Raw genomic sequence first — 21,399 nt, 5'->3', positions numbered from 1 at the left:
CAGGGGTTGAATTGAAGTTGAAGATGAGGGCATTTAAATGATTTTATTGGAATCTATTAGAAAAGACCAAAGTCAAGGGTTACGAAAAAAGAATTTTCTCGATTCGGCATCGTGTCACTTGTACACAACGCCAGGCTTTCATTCAACTTTGTTTCTTTATTAATCTTCTTCGTTCGTCCAGAAACCAGAAACCAGAATCCAGAGTCCATCCAGAGAGACAATCTGTTCTGTTCTGTTTTGATGGCTCTGAACCCTCAACTGTTTCCCAATGGGATGCCCGTGCCCTTTGTGAACGAGATGTTCGTCTTGGCCAGAGATGGCGTCGAATTTGAGATTGACAAGATTCCTGGGTTTTGCTTTCTTTTCTCTTTTTTCTTTTATTTTGCAATAATATATATGTTATGATGATCTATTAAATTATTAAAAGCTTTCTTCTTGTTTTAATAAATTATTATTATTGTTCATGGTATTACATTATCAAGCGATCTATCAATTATTATAATTGTGTGTGAGATTATTTTTCCTTAGGATACAATAGTTCTGTTTTGGTTGATTAAAACTAACACTTGTAATGTTATAGATAGTTACTATTATCCATCTTATATTTCGTTTTTCTTCTTATTAGAGCTCATGTTGATAAAGTGAAAGCAAAGGGAGTTATTTACTTGTCAAACATACGCATGGTCTTTGTTGCAACTAAACCTGTGGGGAATTTTATAGCCTTTGATATGCCACTGGTACATTACATACACCTCTACTTCTTTATTCTTATCTGCTACTTCATTATTGCCTCTCCATAGGGTTTAAATATTGTAAATTAATTACATTTTTAATCTCTCTCTCTCTCTCTCTGTAGTATGACTTTGTTCATTAATTGACATTTTTCCATTAAAAGGAAAATTTATAACATAGAACCAGAAAATCATTTCTTTTGATTTTTGCAATTTGATCTCTTGTAGTTTCATACTGGATTTGTCACACCTCAAGATTTCAAATCTAAACTTATCCAAATACTAAGAGTGAATTTCCTTCAATGTTGTGAGATGTCTAGTATTCTTATTGGGCTTGGACTTCAAGAGGCAACCCAGTATCAAAGGGCCCCTTTTGCTAACTGGGTCCATGTGGGTATATATTGTATTTTTGAGTAGGGTTTCTTTATGTTTTTGCTCTGTGAGGTTCCTTGTATCTGTGGATAGAGTTTGTAATCTTTATCGTTCCCTATCCTCTGTGGACGTAGAGTTTGTATTCTCATAGATCACACTATATATTCATGAGTCAAAATTTGAAATTTAAACTTACCAAATCCTGAGAGTGAATTATCTTAACTAATTACATTACATAACCCATATATATATATGAAGATTTGATCAGAGTTTCCAACACGGGTAGCATGCGGATGTCTACTTAATTGTTGTACATGGAAGATCCTTTTTGATATTTTGGTCCAAACTATTGCATTTTTTGTTGTTTTGCAATTGTTCTTGTATGACTATTTCGTTATTCTTTGATTTGGTTGTCATATCAAACATCTGAGAGGTAACAATGTAGGTACAAAATGAAGGACCTCTTAAAACATGATGTGCTACACTTTCATTGGAAATGTCTCATGGGAAAATTTGATGTAGGTTTAGTCATCTAGAAAAAGAAAGGAATTTGTTTCACTCTACTGTTTTTGCGAGTTGGTAGTTTTTTTGCAATTTGATCTCTTTGTAATTTCGTAGCGGGGGTAATTGTATGTCATGCAGTCCATTTATCACATTGAAATACTTCATGCTTATTAGCAGTTAGGTGGATTCCAACTATGCTATTTCATTCATCACTTATACAAATAGAAATCCATTACTTCTTTTAGTTAGTATAGCCAAGTGCTATAATCATTTAATCAGCCATTTGTCGTGTTGACTATTGAATGTTGTTAAAAGTCCATGGTACCCTATAGCCATGCACTGCAATTGATTAGTCAGAGAACCAACTTAATCGTGTCATTTTTAGCCACAAATGCCTAACCCTGGTGTACTTAAGTTAAAGGTCAGGTCATTGTTGTGTTTGTGTTGTGTGCTGTTTTGGAGACTGAATACTTGTGGAGGTTTCTTCAAGGAGGGTTGGAAACAGTTTTTCATTGAATGCGTGTTACTGCTTTAACCTCCTACTGACCCATAACATGTTTTTTGTGCAGCTCTATGTGCATCAAGAAAAATTTAATCAACCAATTTTCTTTTGCAACAATATTTCAGGTCTTGTTGATCCTGTAAGTAAATAAGATGGCGTGGATGATTTCTAATGTTTGTTTTGTTTTTTTGCCTGAAGATCCTGATGTTGCCAATTTCTGTGGGATGGAATCTTGCAGGTAGTGCCAGAAGACCAGCACAGAGCCCTTTATTCTACTCATTCTTTCAAGATATTGTTCAAGGAAGGGGGCTGTGGAACCTTTGTCCCACTATTTTTGAACTTGATTGCTTCTGTGAGACAATATTCTCAACACTCAACTTATCCTTCTGAAGCAGCACCGAGTGTGGATCCTTTACAAGCAGCCCAAACTCCAGTCGATGAAATGATGCGTCATGCGTAAGTGATCTCTCTCTCTCATACACACTCAACACACAGATTGATGGTAATCTCAGACTTGCACATATGCACTCCGATTGATGGTATGGTAATCTCAGTGCGGAGTTATTAGGAAAAATGTAATAAACATCTGAGTTGGTCTTCCTCTGTACAGGTATGTTGATCCAAATGATCCTACAAGAATCTTTTTGCAACAGCCAGTAGCAGAGTCTCAGCTGAGGCGGCGCACATACCGATCCCACAATGAGGAGCACTCAAGTTTCTTGTAGATTGTCTCTGTGAAAATTTACTGTGTATCTCTATATTCTCTTGTGACTAAATTGGAGTAAGTCTTGCCTCAAAATATTATAAATATATTATGACAATATAACATAATAATTTAGATGGGAGTGTAGCTTGGAAACAGGTAGAATTGATTCTTGAAATCATCAGTCTTTTGGGGATCTGTCCTGATTGAATGGTGAGGTTCCTATTATACAAGGCCCCTGGGGCCTGCACACAAGTCTTCTAAGTTGTACCAAGCTATACCAGGAGAATAGAGATTCGAATTTTGGCCCCCTGGAACCTATGGACAGCAATATTTGTTTATCTGGTGAAAAATTTCTCCTGCAGTATATAAACCTGGTAAAGAAAATTTTCAGAGGAAAAATAATGGCATTTTCATATACCAAGCCCTTGATCTTGAATTTGTGAAATTCTTCAAAATCAATCAACCTATACATTGTCCTATACGGTATAAAGACAGAAATGATGGCCCTTCAAAAAGAGGGAAATGATTTATATCATCTTGTTTTAAACTTGGTAGTTGCTTCAATCATTTTGAATGCCATACATCCAATTGAGACACCACTTGTGAGTTGGGATAAGTTCCTACTTTTTGGCAATGAAAACAAATAAAAATGGTTGATAAACAGAAAGACAGGCCAAGTTTGAGATGTGGTACTCTTCTGAGCAATGCATTTAACCCTTGAATCTTCAGTTCAGTGTTTGAAAGAGATTGTATATACACTGAAACAATCAGAAATAACCAAGGAAACGCGTTGGGCATATTTCAATGAAAGAAGGATGCTTGGGGTTGTTGGGCTCTTTATAAGATTCAAATCTACTGCTTGCATCTTTTGAGTAGAGTAAGCCAAAAAAGGGGTGAGAATAACATATGGCCTTACAAATAGGGAGCTAGATAATTGTACAGCTTTGTTACCTACACCTTCCTTTTAAAAGGATCGTGTTAGCATGGTTTTAAAACTCCTTTTGACATCTCGTCTCATCCGTGAATGAGACCAAGTTGTCTTGTTCAACAATGAGAACAATGAACGTGGGTTTTAAATCTTGCCCAATATGACTTGTCCATCCGTCTCGTTGCTGGTCGATACGTTTCAGTCTCGGATGAGTTTCAAAAGCATGCATGGTAGTCCGCTACCACTCACTGCTAATAAAGCCCCATCACCTGCCGCTCACTGCTAATAAAAGTGAGCTTGCTTACCAGACTTGATCTGAGTTCTAGGAGAAGAGAAATCTAAATTGATCCAGAAATCTATGAAGAACCGATTTCTTTCCAGCTATTCAATTTCAAATAAAGATGTACCCACAAAATTGCTGAAGAGGCATGCTTAAATAATCTCATGAAGTGAAACAAACTTAAACCGACAGGAAAAGAAACAAAAGAATGACAAGGGGTTATTAGAGGAGAAGCTTTGGAGGGTATAATATATTCCTCCTCATACATCAGTGTAATTAAGAACAAATGTATTACCCTTTCTCACATGAGTGCATACACTTTGTCTAGGACATGGGACATCAAGCTGAAATTAATGATCATCATTTCTTTAGGTCAGCAGCAGCTCTACTATCAAAAAGCATCTCTAGAAAGCTCTTCTTTTACTTCCAAGTAGAACCACCAAGTTTAATCACCTCTTCGCTACTGCTATCTCTGGGACCCTTTCCTGTGCCACTGTCCCCTCTCCGATCACCCACATCGCCATACAGATCCCTCAACTTGGCCAGATTGGATGATGCAGATGTCCTTTCCTTGCTTCCATCCCTAAGCGGACTTACATGATGATCAGAGTATGCTTTGCGAGCTTGCAAACTTGGACTCCTGCTTCTGCTTCTGCTTCTGCTCCTACTTCTCTTTCTCCTTCCATGAGAGAGAGATTCTCTATGCCCACTATGGTCACGGCTGCTCTTTTCATAGTCCCGCTTGCTGCTGCTTTCTCTCTCGGAATACTTGGATGATCTGTTATAGTCTTTACCATCACGACGATCATACCCATGTCTCCTGCCTTTATCCCTTTCTCGCTCCCCATCCCTTTCTCTGTCTGAACGGTCTTGGCTTCGGCTACGATGATTACCTGGAGACCTTTGCACGTCATTGTAATTGTTTCTGTCATGAAGCGGGGGTAAGGTACGTCTAACTGGAGATGAGTCTCTGGTTGATGCACGATGAGGAGCGCGCTGACCGAAAGAGACTGAAAGGGCAGCTTTGACGGAAGGTGGACGACGGGCAGTATCATCAGAACCATGACGGCTGGATTCCCCAGTAACACCACAGTGTTTGGTGGGAAGCTTCAACCTTTCAAGGTTGGAAACAATCTGCCGCATAATGGGAACAGGGGTGCGGGGGAAGAGGGTATCAAAGTAGTACTGTGAAACAAGTACAGTCGGGTCAGTCAGTCCTCTGCCTTTGTTTATATAGTAAAACATCCAAAATAAATAAATAAAATCAGAATACTTTAAACAGCTGCAGAAATCAAGAATAGCACATTTAATGGTAATCACTATAAACCTATATTGAGCAAACCACGTTTCAATGTTTATCAAGCACAGCACCCAATGAAGCCATAGGTAGATTAATAATGGAGTCAGCGTGAACATGGACAATAACAGGACTATGCCAACACATTAATGAGTAAATGAAACATAACAATTAACAAGTTATTTTTTTGTTATTAGCTACATACCAGTTATGATGCAACTCTACTAAAAATGGGTAAAAAGACAACAACAATACTTCTCAATCAGTCTTCTATTGAAACTTAAAATGTTCTATGATTTTGTTGTGCCGGCATGACACCACTTCATGGCATGCACAACATGCTAGGTATGAGACATTTCAGTGTCACGACATTTGGCACGAAAACAAAATGACATATCAGGTCAGAAAGAGAAAGAAACAAATCTTTTTAAGAGATTTAACATATTTTTCTAAAATAAAAAAATTCTCAATGCAATTGAAAATCCACATAACATCAACGCAACAATTATATGCCACATTCGTGTAACCTTTTTTTAGGGGGCACATTTTTTTATTTTTATTTTTTGATAAGTAAACTGAATTATATTAAAAGAGATAAACAGACCGATTGGAGAACCAGTCAACATACAAGAGTTGGTACAACTAAAAGCTAGTAACAAACTTAATTAGAACATTAAGACTCCCACTTAAACACAAACTCTTCAAAAAACACCCCTTTAAAGTCCAAATCCAATTTGCTCCATAAGAATAAGAACCCCAACACCTCCAAAATCAAATCTTGGATTTCCATAATGTGCTTATTGAAGATTCTATGGTTCCTTTCTCTCCACGTAACCCAGCATATCGCAGAAAGGACGAGTAACAAAATGTACCTTTTTTTGCCTGAAACATGTTATGGTTCCATACTTGAAATAAAGACAACATTGAGTTTGGAAACACCCATAAGCAATTACAGAGACATAAGAAATGGACCCACAAACTATGAACTAATGGACAGTAAATCAATAAGTGGCAAACGGACTCCCCATTCCTTCTACACATAAGATCATCAAAAGTGAGAATTTTACCTGACGCAGCCAACCATATGAAAAACTAGACCTTCGAAGGTATTTTATGACCCCATATAGGACCTACTGGGAATGAAAAAACCCCTAGGGGAAAGAGAGAACCGCGGAATGATATTACTGTAAAGTTTTTGTCCTTTGTGTAAGTCCAAACCCTCTTATCAAGCCCTGACAACTCCAGTATTGTCTGGTTAAGTTTGAAAGTCAATTCTGCCAACTCTTGAATCTTCCAATCATTAAAACCCCTTCCGAAGCCAAAATCCCAAAATGTCCCTAATCCAGAGTGATTCAAAAAGTTAGCAATCAAATTTTCCTTTTTCAAGGATAGCGCATAAAGCCTTGGGAATTGAGAGTTCAAAAGAGGTCCACTACACCAACTGTCCTCCCAAAAGCGAATCCTCTCCCCAATCCCACATTTGAAAGCCACCAGCTCCTTAAACTTTGCATTCACACTCATTTTGCCCTGCCATAAACTACACCCATATGATGACTTCACCTCTTTACTCTCCCAGCCAAAGATCTTTTCCCCATATTTTACCTTAATCACCATCCTCCAAAGGCTTGAACTTTCTACCCCAAATCTCCATAACCATTTCCCTAAAAGTGCCACATTCGTCAACTTAAAACCTTTTATGCCTAGCCCGCCATTTTTCTTTGGCACACAAATCACCTTCCACTTAACTATATGAAACTTTCTTTTCCCTTCCCTATCATTCCACAAGAAATCCCTAACCATTCTTTCCAATCTTATTTCGACGCTCTTGGAAATGGGAAACAATGATAACTGGTAAACAAGTATACTGGAAAGGGTACTATTGATCAATGTGACTTTGCCCTATTCGATAGGTACCTAGCTTTCCACAAACTCAATCTCTTCCCCATCTTTTCCGCAATAGGTTCCCAAATCTCTTTGCACCTAAAACTTGCCCCTAAAGGCAATCCTAGGTACACGGAAGGAAAGGCACCTTGAGAGCACCCAAACATAGCCACCCAACTACGAACTTCCGAAACTTGACCAACTGCGAACAACTTCGATTTTCCTAACTTTATCCTCAAGCTTGAGATTGCTTGGAAACAACAAAGGAGCCCCCTCAAGAATCTAACTTGATCTAAGAAAGCCTCAAGGAATATGAGAACGTTGTCTGCAAACTGAAGTATCGATAGATGTTCACCCCCACCTTCCATCTGAAAACCTCCCATCTCACCCATACTTCTATAGCTCTCTTGACCATCCTACCTAAAGCTTCTGCCATTAGCATGAAAAGGAACGGAAACAACGGATCCCCTTGTCTCAAACCCCTTGAATTATTGAAATGACCCGCTAGGCTTCCGTTGATAAGGACCGAAAAGAAGGCAGAGGATTCACATTTCACTATCCATTTAACCCACCTACCCTGGAATCCCATCCGCCCCATCATGCATCTCGGAAATTTCCAATTAACGTGGTCATAAGCTTTTTGAATATCAATTTTGCACAACCACCCCAGAGTGAGTTCCTTAATTCGTGAGACTATGCATTCATTTGCGATCAGAACACCATCAAGTATTTGTCTTCCTAAGATGAAAACCCCTTGTTCAAGACATTTTAACCCTAGTAAAACTTCTTTCAATCTAACTGCTAATATTTTGGATAAGATTTTGTAGGTGGAACCCACCAAACTGATTGGTCTAAAGTCAACCACATCCATTGCCCCTGGGTACTTTGGAATCAATGCTAGAAAGGAATTATTAAGACCATAATCTAGAAAGTCTTTCTTGAAGATCCACCACTACTCTCATCAAATCTTCACAAATTGTGCTCCAACAACTTTTAAAAAAAGCCATTGTGAACCCATCGGGGCCCGGAGCCTTATCACCTTTCATATAAGCCACCGCTTTAAACACATCAAAAGGCCTCCCTAACCACTCCCTTTGTGCTGAAGATAACACACCAAACTCCAAGAGATCCAATCTAGGCTGACAAACATGTCTTTCCTTATACAAATCTTTGTAAAAGTCCACTACCTTCGTTCTAATCAACTCCTCCCCTTTAAAACTTTCCCCGTTGACTTCCAACCTTCTTAAAAGATTAGCCTTATTCCTCACACTACCCACCTTATGGAAGAACTTTGTGTTGTTGTCCCCCTCTTTTAACCATTTTAATCTTGAATTTTGCTTCCAACACACTTTTTCCATCAAGGCAACCTTTTGAAACTCTGCTCTACGATTAATTCTCCACACCTTTTCTTCCAAATTGAGAGTTTGTGTTTCTTCCTTCTTATCAAGAATATCTATCTCCTCTAGTATTTCCTTTTTCTTGACCTCTACTCTCCCAAAGACCCTCCACATTCCACACTGTGATTTTCTCTTTGAGAGCCTTCAATTTTTTCCTAAAAATGAGCCCCGGGTTTCCCTCAAAAACAAGTTCTTTCCACCATTCGTCTACCCCTTGACAAAAGTCCTTTTGAAGAAGCCCCATATTTTCAAATCTAAAGGGATGTGGCATGGACCTTCTTACACCTGCTTCCAGCAAGATTGGTATGTGACCTGAAACTAGGTTGGTGTACCAAATTGAGATAAAAGCCCGAAATGATCTGCCCAAACACTTGACACAAGGAACCTATCAAGTCTTGACATTCTAAGGGTCCCTTGATTATTAAGCCACATGAAAGATCTACCTATTAAAGGCAAATCTTCCAAGGAGAACCAATTCATGAATGCCCCAAAATCCCTCACGCTCTTCGAAATTGAACCTCCCCCCAATTTTTCTTGCGCAAACCTTACAACATTAAAATCTCCCCCTAAACACCACGGTTTATCCCAATAGCCCCTCACATCATCCAACTCCTCCCAAAACTGATTACTTTCACTCGATTTTGTTGGGCCATACACTCCTGTAAACACTCAATTGAAGTTACTCACCACACAAGTGCAAAAAATCGAAACCAAAAAAACCCACCAAATTCTCATCACTTATTTTACTATCGTACCACATAATTATGATTCCACCCGAAGCCCCTAACGATGGTAAGCAACACCATCCAACCCTCTCCGCCCATATCTTCTTAATCATTGTATTGTTACACTCTTTCAACTTTAGCCTTAGAATTGTTTTGATTGACGGCCTCTTCCTCTTGCCCCCCAAACCTCTAATGTTCCAAGAAAGAATTTTCAACATTAATCACAACGCATTGATTCCTTAATCTTCCTTCTTGAGCTAGAGTCCTTTGGGGGGTGCTTGCCAATATCTCTTACTAAACTTTCCACCTCCTTGGCCAATCTTTTTCCTTTGTTATTAGAGACTCCTACCAACGCCAAATTCTCAATCAAATCTTTCCTCTCCTTCAACACAAAAGTCGTGCCCCGACCAAACTGATTATTATTCAGAGTTATAGGAAAATCTAACTCTTCCTTCCCAAATGTAACCTTAAGAATCCATGAGGACAGATCCTAATTTTCGGGTTTACAAATCCCGCATTTCATTGCAACGTTTGTCACTTGCATCACCAACCAAACGAGCATCTCTCTTTCCAAATCCAACCACCACAGTTCATCTTCCAACTTTGTATGATCCCGACACTCTAATGGATCTACGCAGATTTGCAAAACTCCACTCCCCTCAATCTCCATAAACCTAGGGCTATCTCCCTGAACCATCACATCTTTGCCAGGGCTAAATGATTGAGCTCGTCAGGGGTTGCGGGACAAACCTCTTCCCTCGATTTCATACTGATTTGAATCACTACAGGGGCTAATAAGAGGGTATGGGCTAACGAAGTTTCCGAACTCAACCTGTAATCATTTAAAACACAAGAGGACCACACCCAACAATCTCTATAGAAAGGAGAAATTACAACACTAAAGAAAAAGGAGGCTGACCAAAAAGGAAGAAGGACTGATAAAATGGAAAGCAAGTAAATTTTGGAAAAAGCAAAAACCAAACTGTTGATTAGAAATTGGAAAATACATGACCCTTCACCCCCAAAACCAACATACAAGAGTTGTGAGACAGAATACTGGAGGGATTCTTTTCCAAGATAACAAACCTACTTCGAATGACTTCGACAAGAACCGGAAGCACTCCTGCCCTCCTTAGATCGTATCGCTCGAAACGCCTCTTGTGGACTATATTGCTTATGGCCAACTTCTCGAAGCTTTCCAAGAATATTTCAGTCTCCTGTAGCAATCCTCCCTCTGCCCTGAAATCGTCTCCAATTGATAACTTGCTGTTCTGATCTGCCTCCAACAGAGTCTCACTAAAAAACTTATTCCTGGACTTCTTTGGCCCTATCTTTAAGTTCATCCTAGGCCCTTGAAGCCCACCTCTACCACTGGTTGCTTTACTAACCCAGACTTGATTATGTTTACCCAGGCCCACTCGTGTTGCTAACCCAACCCACAAAGGATTACATGAAGCACACCCAATCTAGGTCCTCCTTTTAAAAACAAAGGCCTTGGCCCAATGGTCTTCTCTGAAGGGGAAATTAGGCCTGTTCAAACAATAAGCCCAACGATCTCTTCTTAGTCTACTTCCTTGACCCCGTGTCCTACCCGAGATGCTATTATTTAAATGCCTCCCACGTGAATCCAACCCAACAGAACATTTATTCTTTAATGACAAGCCACTATCCTGTGGTGAGTGACCTATAGAAGACTTTGCCTTATTTATCCCTCCAAGCCAGGATTGTGCCATTTGTTGCCTCTAGGCACCATCATTAGCCATCTTCTTGTTACTAACTTCACCAAACCTAGGCTACAGTGCACTGAAACCCACCCTTGTACCCAATTTATAAACCAAAGCTCCACGTGTTTTTATTCTGCCGCCCTTATTACATTTTTTTAAATTTTGAATTAACTCTTGATTACTGGGTTTATTAACCATCTCATGATTACTCTTGATTTTTGATACACCCAAGCCCAAGATGATACCACTAGGCTTCATCTTCTCCAACACCTTTACACCTGAACCTGCCTTTGCTACCGCCTCCCAGCTATAATCTGTATTAGAAAGCAAAGTTCCTTGAGGATCATCCACCCTTGCATGAAGACCATTCATCCTGTTTTCCAAGTTTGTTATTCGAACAATAACTTTATAACTAAACCGCCCATACTGAACCTGAATCATGCGAGGGATCGAAACGCCATTAGCCGAAACTTTGATTTTTGCCACCTTGAGCTAATCCAGATTACCTATCACTTCATCTACTTCCACTAACACCCCAGTGCCTAGCCAATGCCTTCCAATGCATCATAACTCCAAAGAGACATGGGTAGACCCCACAATTCCACCCAAGATTCACCTTCAAACCAGAGATCTGACATTGCATTGCACTTCATGTACCAGTTACAAAATGAAATTCCAACTAAACCTACCAATATAGATTCGAGAGCACACAAGAAAATCTGAATCTTTCAATTTGGCTAGAAAACCCCCTTTCTTTGGGTTCATCTCGATCAGGCACCCCTCTGAATCAGACAGTTTTGAGAGCTATCCTAACATTCTCCCAACAAGGAACATCGGAATCTTCGTAGATTATTGCCCATTTCCAGACTCCAAAGCCCCGTTCTCTGAGAACAACTGTATTATCAACTTCCTGAATAAGCTTTATGTTCTCCTTTAAATTTACCACCCCACCAGCCTTCTTAGGATTGCTCATCTCCATGCCTACTTTGTGTATCTCTACTATGATACCTAAATTTTCTCCCACTATGCTCCCTTGTTCTGAAATTATCACCTCTTTGTTTGCTTGTACTAATATTGTCTCCTCTACCACCTCTGATTCTAGTCGCGTTGCCAACACCTCTTTAACACCCACTACTTTCCATGTTGAAACAACCCTACTTTTGCCCTAAGTGGGCAGGGGTGCCACCACCCTACTAGCTCCAACTTCTAATCTCTAAAGCTTTTGCCAACCTTGTTTCAGCTTCTCTCTTGGGACAAAGAGAGTAGGCAACCCCTTTCCATCTCGAACATTAAGAATCCGAATGAAGCATCCATTTATGTTGGAACCCCTTTCTACCATTCTGATCCCAAGCTCTGACTTTGACATCTTCCACAATGATTTCTCAAGAGGTAGATTCAAAGCTAATCTCATAAATTCTTGTAACCAACGCAATTCCTCTCTAATAAATTCTAAAGAGCAAGACCCTCTCTTACTGATTTCCCCCATAGAGATACATTCCTTCCCTTTTTTCCAGATCTTTCTCACTGAAAACCTCTTGGCTTCTACCAAAAAATTCCACCCATCTTTGATCTTCGTAATCCCACCTTCTTGATTGATAAACATCTTTGTTCCATGCGGGGTAGTAGTAGTTCCAGCTCTACATTAGGAGCACGGGGGCTCTATTCATCTATCACTGATCATCACACGATCAAAACATATTAAGAGACTTGCAAATCTCATAGTCAAGAGGCTTTTTCTCCCTAATGTGATGGTTCACGTATTTTGGTTCCATTAACCTTGTGGATTTTGGACTTACCCTTGGTAGACCTTCACAACTAAAATTAGACTGGTTGATGATTTCTAAATGTTGATTTTTGGAGTGTAAATTCTCCATGAGATGATGCCCAATATTCAGTCAATGGGTTCAATATAGTGAGCCACATTGTATTTTGATGGAGATTTTCCATTGGAAAGGGCGACATGATTCGGTTTTGGGAAGATCTTTGGTGAGATAAGTGCTCGTTACAGGAACAATCTCCTGATTTGTTTCAGATGTCTTTGAAACAAGGTCTTTCCATTGAAACCTTTAAGCGCAGGGAGGGAAGTGAGCTAGCTTGAGACTATGGTTTCAAAAGAAGTTTTAATGATTGGGAGATGGCCTGCTTGGAGAGGCTGACCTTATATTTTAAGACTGCAGATAAATACAGATGTAAAAGATAAGAGAACTTGGGAAGGCATAAGTGATGGGAAATTCACAGTGAGATCATTATATTTTGCCGGTTTGTTGAATCATGATGGTAATTTCTCTCATTCGTTCATCTGTAGTAAAAAAGTTCCCTCGATGGTGTTGTTTTTTTGTTTTTGGTTACCTACGCTGGGCAAGATTCTGACCATAGATCAATTGATTAGGAGGTGCTTTGTATCTCCCAACTTTTGTTGCCTTTGCAGAAACTGGGGAGAGTCGACTGACCATGTCCTCTTACAAAGCAACTTTACTCACCAGATTTGAACATACTTCTTGTGCCTCTTTGGGGGTGGAGGTTGTTTTCCTCTTATAGTGTGAGAGCTTTTTGAGTGTTGGCTGTTTTGGGGTCACTCCTTTTTGGATACCTAGCATATGCTTTGGAGTTTGCTTTTATATGTTGTTTGTTGGAACATTTGGAAGGAGCGGAATGGACACATCTTTTAAGGAAAGGACCACCCTGTGCAAGAAATTGTGCTGTCTTATTTGGCTTTATCAGTGTAAACCTTTCAAAGTTTTTAGGAGTATCTTCTTTGAAGACTTCCTTGTTAGATGGGAAAGGATATGTAATCTTAGAGAGAAGTAGGCTGTTTGTGGTGGTTTTTGGTCATTTGTTTATCGTATCTTTGCCCTCAGGGTGATCTCCCTACCCCCCCCCCCCCCCTCTTTGCCCTCAGGGTGATCTCCCTGCCCCCCCCCCCCCCCCCCCCCTCTTTTTTTCTCTCTTTAATAAAACATCTTCACCTATCAAAAAAATGTCACCAAAAGCAATAAACCTTGACCACCCAATGAACAGTTAATAAGGTGATCAGTCAAACCATTTAAGATAGCAAATTGTAGCAACAATTGATCATGATCAAATTAAAATTTTAGCACAAACAGATTTGGAAGAAGTGCAGAAGTTGTGGGCAATCAATTTTCTCCACAGAATAAAGCATGCTAGAAGTTGATAGCAACTGACCTGCCCGAGAAGCAAATCACGTACATAAACGCCCATTGTTGTCATTTGACCATTTGAACCCGGAGAGAATTCCTGAACAAAATCGCAGAAGTCATAAAAACCTCAATGAATCAACACACAAACCACGACATTTAACTTTTCTTGTGATATGATTGGGTTGACACTTCATTAGTTAAATCCATGGTTCAAAATATTGGTACAGTGATACGTATAAGTAACCTGACAAGCCGATATGTACCACAATGTGTATCACTATGTTTTGCACCCTTATTGTACCTCTAACATGAGAATTCAATATCTATCACTAGATAAGGTACATTACCTGCCAATAAACCATTGTTAATTTCGAAGAATACACAAGCAACATTAACCAGCACTGGTTTAGGGGAAATTAAAGGCGAGACACATATGGAGAGGTATTTTGGTGTATTCTATTAGCATGTTATGTAGTATTGATCGATAACTAAAGATACCATATTTTGGATATGTAAGATATCCTATTTGGAATCTACAAATAAGAAGATACCATAAGTCCTGCAAGAAATGGGTAAGTCGGATCCTATTCGTAACTGAAGTACATTGAATTGGAGATGACATTGTCAAAAAATGAAAACATAATTTAGAGCTTCGAGGGAAAATTGGAAATGAACATTATATAAAGACCAGATATCAATAAAAGAAGAAAATCAACATGAGTAAATGAGTACCTCTTCATCTTTGACATAAGGCTCAAACCACCCCCATAAAGTTTTTGGATCTGCAACATACCTCAGGTAGAGAAATCCAATCTGCAAAAACCCTTTCTTGGTATCACTAATATGCACATCTAAAGTTAAAAACAGCAGTGGCCTAAACAAATATTCATACAAAGGTGCAATAAGCATAGAGCAACTATTAGTTGTGCTTGCGAGTAAGGAACTCGTCATAATATACTAGGTCCATCAAATCTTTAATATTTTATGAAGATTGTTTTCATTTGCAAGCATGTGTGTTGGTTTTGAACAAATCGAAAAAACCTGCAAGAAGATTGAAAGTAGTCTTCCAAGGTTGTGAATCAAGAGAGAACCCACCAAAATCTCTTTACAACTAAACCCTAAGGAACACCAATGTTAGCAAAGCTTCAAAAGCTATTAAAACATCAACTATTTACAAAGAAAAAAAAAATTCTAAATCCAAATTAAGATCGAAGACACCAATCCTAACTATTCCTCAAATAACATAACTATTTTTCTACCAATACATAAAATACCCCAAATTTTTGTCACTTCTATACAAACAAAAACTTCAAATATATCTATATTAACATCTAAAACATCACAATCTATCGAAAAGTAGCGAGATAGTTGCATATCTATTAAGGAGCTTCCTGACATATCTAACAACTTCCCAATTGGATGTTGAAGTAAAAAATTCCCAGTGAAATTTGACAAATAGACCTCTTTTGCCTGCATTCATTCATCAAAGCTTTAGAAGACTATTGACCTTCACAAGAAATCTAGTTTTCTACCACATAAGTAACCCCTTTCAAAAAAAAAGTTCAACCCCTTTCAAGATGACTTGTCCAATTTTGTGACCAAAAGAACAATAACACAAGGATATATAGCATAGTCTCTTAAGAAGATGATTCCACATCTTTAAAGACCCTCATGTTCCTTTCCAATCATAACCCCCAAGTAGTAGCTAAAGGAAGAAGCCTCCAAAGGATTTTCTTTCTCCCCACAAACAGAGATGAATCCCAACAATTGAAAAGGAACAATGTCAATCTTAGGATTACCCAAAAGATCTTTAAAAGGTCAAAGATTGGACCAAATGAGAGAAGAGAATTTGCAATGAATCAGGATGTGGCTGGGATTCATTCAAACCTGATTGATTTGTCTGAGACGAGACAAGAAACTGGGACTTAAAAACATGTCACACTATAAATAGAGCTTCTCTTATGTTCTGCTAAAGTGATCCTTTGTGTGATAGTCTCTATTCTTCTCTTTTGTTTAGTAATCAAGTCTTTTGTTACAAGGTTCCTTCCATTAAAGTTCAAGCCCTATTATATTATTTATTCTATCAGAGTATAAGCTCTGTTACACAATGTCTACTATAAATGTTTCCTAGACAACGACTGTGCCGCTAGTTTAGAATTGCTGTCATTGTAATTTGATTTTATTTATGGGGGGAAATAAAAAGGTATTATTGGTCAGCTCAATTGTTCTTTTTTTTCCTCTACACAAATTCATGAATTGTCTTAAAGATAGTGACCTTTTCCATGACTCTATCAGTTAAGCTTCATATTCTTCATCTTCTCAATATGAATTTTATGCTCATGAATTAACTACACCAATTTTACTTTTTTCTTTGTGACAGGGTGTCCCCACCCCCTTTTAGAGTGGGACTAATCCCTATGTATATGTCCTACCGCCACAAACATGTGTATCAAATGAAGTCGTGGGTGGGGAGACTTAATCTCACAACCTTGGATAGCACACCTAGTTTGTTGAACTTTGGGTATTCATTCTTATAACGCTGATGCAGGATGGTGAGGGGAGATAAGAAATTTGGTTGGGGATCGGGTCAAGGGTATAGGGTCTTTGGGTGACAATAGAAGAGATTTGAAAAATGAAATTTGATCTAGGAAAAATAAGAGATTTAGGGTATTTAGGTATAGGGTAGATTTGGTTTAGGAGACTAATGGATTCAAGAATCCAGAAAGGAGTTTCAAGAATCCAAGACTTCAAGAATCCAAGAATCAAGAATTTCAGGACAAAGGATTATAAGAAAATCAAGAATATGATTCTTGATGGATTCAAGAATTCAAGAATTCAAGATTTCAAGAATAAAAAAATTCAAGATTTCTTGAAAAATCAAGAAAACAAAGTTTATGGATTTGATTCTTGAAAGGATCAAAGGGTTCTCAATGGTTTTTTAATCTCTTACAAATAAACAAAAGAAGATTGAAGATAAGAAAAAGATTAAACAAAAAACAAAAAATAAACATTGATATCTACCTTGGAATCACCCCAATAATTTCTATGGCATCAATCACATTGACTGCACCAACATTCAAAAGAAAACATAAACTTTTATAATTGTTTATTGCATTCCTCACTCATTGAAGAAAATTACAGCAAGAAAAAAGTGCTTATAATGTTCTCTAAACCCTAAAAAGAAAAGGCTTAAACTACTAATTACAAAAATTATCTAATTTTCATAACTTTCTCTCTCCTAATTTTCAAACCCTAATAAACTTAAATAAAAGACAAAGTAAAGTTACTAAACTACCCATAAATATTATATAAAACATCAAAATAAGCCCAAAAAATATGAAAATAAAGACCTAAAACTAAAATCTAGATAAAAACTAAAATCTACTCTTTAAAATTTGATGTCCCCATTAAATGCGCAACTTTTTTTTGTGTGTGTGTGAGATAAACCTAGGTTTCATAATTGAGGTGTGTGGAATGTTGCCCCTAAAACGGATGGATAATTATTTTTTAGATGTTAAAATTTTAGGCAGAAACAAGGTTTGTGATTTAAGTCTCTTATCATCCAAAACACAAAAATAACAACTTCTTTTTATCAAAAAAAGGAACAAATATTGGATAGGCATATAATATAATTTAAATTCGTTAGACTTACAGCTCTAATATAAGGAGAATCGGAATGCTTCAACAAACCATGCATTTGTTTGACGGTGAGCTTCATAGTAAAGAATTTGTAGAGGAGACAAAACGATGTAGAAGGACCTCTACAGTTTCCTGTCATCCACGGCTCCACATGATCTACTTGATTGTAGATCTCATCTATTACTTCATGGTAAGTCTTCAATCTGTACAGCTCTTTAAAGTAATCAGATGAAAGGATGTTCATGCATAGAACCTTCTCTAGTAATGAATCAATAGGTTTTCCAGATGTCTGAATCTCCATAACCCCTTTCACTTTCTCTCTCTCCCTAATATAAAATTGCCAAATAATGGAGAGCTGGCTACACTACATATAACAAGACATAAAGTGATATCAGATGAGAGTCAAAAAAAAAAAAAAATTCAAGAAATGCTTTTCTAAACCCTAGAAATCTAAGCAATGAATGAATTATAAAATTAACTCAAAAAAATTCATGTCATGCTCATGTTACAAGAAAAATTACAAATATTCCGAAACCCTGGATTGGAACCACAAAAAACTAAACAAAAGCGTAAATAGAGTAAAAAGAGTACCTAAGAGAGAAGAGACGTATCGAATTGAGATCCAAATTCCAAGTAAATTGAAATAGGGTTTAAGATTACTCTTGGCGTCACTATTCAGATCTGCTACTAATTGTAATGGATGACTTTCGCCCTAAAGAATGAGAGATATTTCCCGTCCAGTTTCGAAAATGTTCTTTAATCTCTATATGCCTTCCAAACAACTCAACGGAAAAGCTCAAAAGATTTTATTAGGGCAGACGCCAAACCCAATTTCTATTTAACACCCACCTATCCTTTCTCCACTTTAGAACCAATCATTTTGAAATTGACTAGGTCTTGTCTGGTAGACTGTAATAAATGACCTAAAATGTCCTCGTCTTCAAACTCTTGCTGGGTCCCCCCAAACCAGTCATCTTCGGCCTTTGGGTAAACTTTTATACCCTCTTCTTTGAGCTTAAGATTCTATATTCTTTGACTTTCAAATGTCAAAGATTATTTTTTGGATTTTTAAAGAAGAAAAAATATTTTTTGTTAGAAAAATTAAGTGTTTTTGTAACACATTGCCGGCTAAAATAAGTTTACCTTAGAGGTTAATAGTTTGAACCTCAAAGATTTTTTAACATGTTCTCTACCTTAATATTCAAACCTCAAAAAAAATAAGGGTGGATTTTTTTTATAGAAAAATCAAAGAATTTTTACAATCTTCAAACCTCAAAAATAAGAAGGATGGATTTTTCGGTAAAAAAATCAAGTAATTTCTACAATACATTGGAGACAAGGTTGATTTAGTTACAAATATTACACAATAGATGTTAATTGCTTGACAATGACAGATTTTTTGGTGAAAAATCAATGGACTTTGACTTGAGATTGATAAGGGCATTTTGGTCATTTTATGTTAGTCTTTCATATTAAAACATAACTGTGGGTTTAGACGCATAGCTCAATTAATTTGACACTTTGCAAAGCACTTTCAGGTCATGGGTTCAAGTCGAACTTGCCCAATAATAATAATAGACAAAACATGTGTCGAGGGATAGCATCAATTTGAAACATAAGAGTAACTCTATTTGCACCCACCGTTTAGTCTCTCCAAACTCTTTTCGCTCGCCTTAAAACCCATCCAATCTCCACAATCCATTATTTTGTACTTACTCATTCGGTGATGGTGTTCTTTTTCTTCTTCTCTCTCTCTCACACACACATGCACACACACACACACACACATTCTTCTTCTTAAAAAAAAAAAAAAATCAAATGAAGCTTCATTCGATAATATATATCAAAATCATCAAAAAGAGATCTAGTAAAATCTTATTGAATCTACTTAGAAGGACTCGATAATATTGAACAAAAAATTAGTCTTTTTTAGGTGGGTGTGGAGAGTTTATTGATAGGACCAATTGGTCATTTCATCATTTTTTGTTTTGCTCTTTTAAGTGGGGGCATAGAACACAAATGATGGGTGCAAGGAGAACCCCCCTTATGACAACTTATGGCAACAAAGAATGACATATATTCATCATTTTGAATATGTCGAGGGAATTTTTATTTGATTGACCATTTCGGAGTTATTATAATGAATCGCTTGGAACACACAAACACATAGCTCAACTTGCCCATCCTCACTAATACAATCCCTCACAACATTCTTAACCCCTTAATTTAATATTAAAAATAAAGAGCTACTATTGTCAAACCAATTAATTAAATTATATGTGACACACCAAAAAAAAAAAAAATGTGCACATCATTTTGTTTTATTACACCATATGCTTAGGACAAAACAAAGCAAATGAGATTCAGACTAGCATCCTATATCCATCACCAATGCATCACCACAACATCTATATGATATTTAGGCTAGCATCTCCATCACCCATGCATCACCACAAACATTTGCTCAATAGAGTATCTCCCACAACTAAAATCATATAGTATTTTGACTAAAAACACATCAACAATAGGTAGAAAAACAACAAAGAAATTTGCTAATCAGTTCATTTATGCATCTTCTTGGATTTTCAATTTGCATTCATTCTTTTACACATTTCATCAAACACATTTGATGCCTACTAAATAAACATAGATTAAAGTAAAAATTTAACTCATAAATCCTTCTTTGTTGGAAATTACCCATAGATTCAAGTAATTACTTGACTCTCTAGTGATTGGAATGAAAATTGGAAATAAAAAAAATAAAAATAAAAATAAAAATTGTACAAGTTGGAAAATGCGAGAGAGACGAGTTAAAGAGGTTTTGGTGCAAACAACTATGGTGGTAGAAGTTGATGTCTACAACGTGTTCCACTTATTGAAGATGTTGAAACTTGGAAGGTGACGAAGACGGATGTATTTCAACTTAAGACCATACATTCATGAAAGAAGAGACGAAGGTGATGAGTTTTGTGCATGATTTGGAATAATAATTTGTGATGAATCTTGATTATGATGGAAAGAAATAAAGAGAAGAAGAAAATGAGGAGAAGGAAGGGTGAGGCCATAGTTGAAGAGAGAGAGAGAGAGAGAGAGAGAATGTTTCTAAAACCCACCATAGTTTGAGAAGCCATTTCTTGATAATGAAGGTGAGGGTGCTCCAACTTTTTTTGGAATTACTTCTCACTCCTTAATGTTTATTAAAGGCTTTAAATTGGTGTGGCAATAGTAACTCCCTAAAAATATCTAGATAGTTTTTTTGTCTGATATTTTTAAGTCTAATAATTTTGAAATGAATCGATTCTTTATTGAGATGATTATAGCAACAAAAGCTCAAATTATGATTGGATTATCCAACATGATAATCATTCAAATATCAAGTGAAAGCTCATACTCATTTTACCATTACTTTGAATCTAGAAATTGGCTTCTCAAATTGAGTATTTTTTGTTTCATTAGGCACCATTGTTTGCCGGGATATGTTTTATGAAAATAATCATTATTTTACACTCAACTTTAAAATTATTTGTTAAAGCAATAGGTCAATCCAAATTCAGA

At 37.2% G+C, this 21,399-nt stretch overlaps 2 protein-coding genes across 3 annotated transcripts; one reads left to right on the top strand and one right to left on the bottom strand.

Moving 5' to 3' along the window:
* The first annotated feature begins 156 nt into the window (after positions 1-156).
* On the top strand, positions 157-2,949 carry LOC147405283 (classical AGP protein). Its single transcript, XM_086432950.1, has 5 exons — positions 157-350; positions 626-737; positions 2,177-2,248; positions 2,348-2,565; positions 2,720-2,949. Exons 1-5 carry the CDS (start codon positions 241-243, stop codon positions 2,832-2,834), a joined length of 627 nt encoding a protein of 208 aa, XP_086289076.1. The 5' UTR covers positions 157-240; the 3' UTR covers positions 2,835-2,949.
* Positions 2,950-4,158: 1,209 nt separating this feature from the next.
* On the bottom strand, positions 4,159-18,654 carry ATSRL1 (PRP38 family protein). 2 transcript variants are annotated; one of them, XM_086432948.1, is made up of 5 exons: positions 18,436-18,654; positions 17,858-18,212; positions 14,938-15,018; positions 14,231-14,302; positions 4,159-5,208 (listed from the first exon to the last, which is right to left on the bottom strand). In XM_086432948.1, exons 2-5 carry the CDS (start codon positions 18,143-18,145, stop codon positions 4,444-4,446), a joined length of 1,206 nt encoding a protein of 401 aa, XP_086289074.1. In that variant the 5' UTR covers positions 18,146-18,212; positions 18,436-18,654; the 3' UTR covers positions 4,159-4,443. The 2 variants fall into 2 exon arrangements, with proteins under 2 accessions (XP_086289074.1, XP_086289073.1); XM_086432947.1 differs by having other exon boundaries at positions 17,858-18,208.
* Positions 18,655-21,399: the final 2,745 nt, after the last annotated feature.

Source organism: Akebia trifoliata, chromosome 3 (assembly GCF_017979445.1).
Source record: "Akebia trifoliata isolate Shusen 1 chromosome 3, ASM1797944v1, whole genome shotgun sequence".
NCBI lineage: Eukaryota > Viridiplantae > Streptophyta > Magnoliopsida > Ranunculales > Lardizabalaceae > Akebia > Akebia trifoliata.
Note: the sequence above shows the minus strand (reverse complement) of the source record. Positions and strands in the feature narration are given on the sequence as shown.

Excerpts from the sequence above, each read along its gene's own strand:
- LOC147405283 (XM_086432950.1), top strand. The coding sequence starts at position 241 with ATGGCTCTGAACCCTCAACTGTTTCCCAATGGGATGCCCGTGCCCTTT. Across the intron at positions 738-2,176 it reads TAGCCTTTGATATGCCACTG|CTCTATGTGCATCAAGAAAA; the intron begins GTACATTACATA and ends TTTTTTGTGCAG. Across the intron at positions 2,566-2,719 it reads GATGAAATGATGCGTCATGC|GTATGTTGATCCAAATGATC; the intron begins GTAAGTGATCTC and ends TCCTCTGTACAG.
- ATSRL1 (XM_086432948.1), bottom strand. The coding sequence starts at position 18,145 with ATGGAGATTCAGACATCTGGAAAACCTATTGATTCATTACTAGAGAAG. Across the intron at positions 14,303-14,937 it reads CTTATGTCAAAGATGAAGAG|GAATTCTCTCCGGGTTCAAA; the intron begins GTACTCATTTAC and ends GATTTTGTTCAG. Across the intron at positions 5,209-14,230 it reads GTGATTTGCTTCTCGGGCAG|TACTACTTTGATACCCTCTT; the intron begins GTCAGTTGCTAT and ends CTTGTTTCACAG.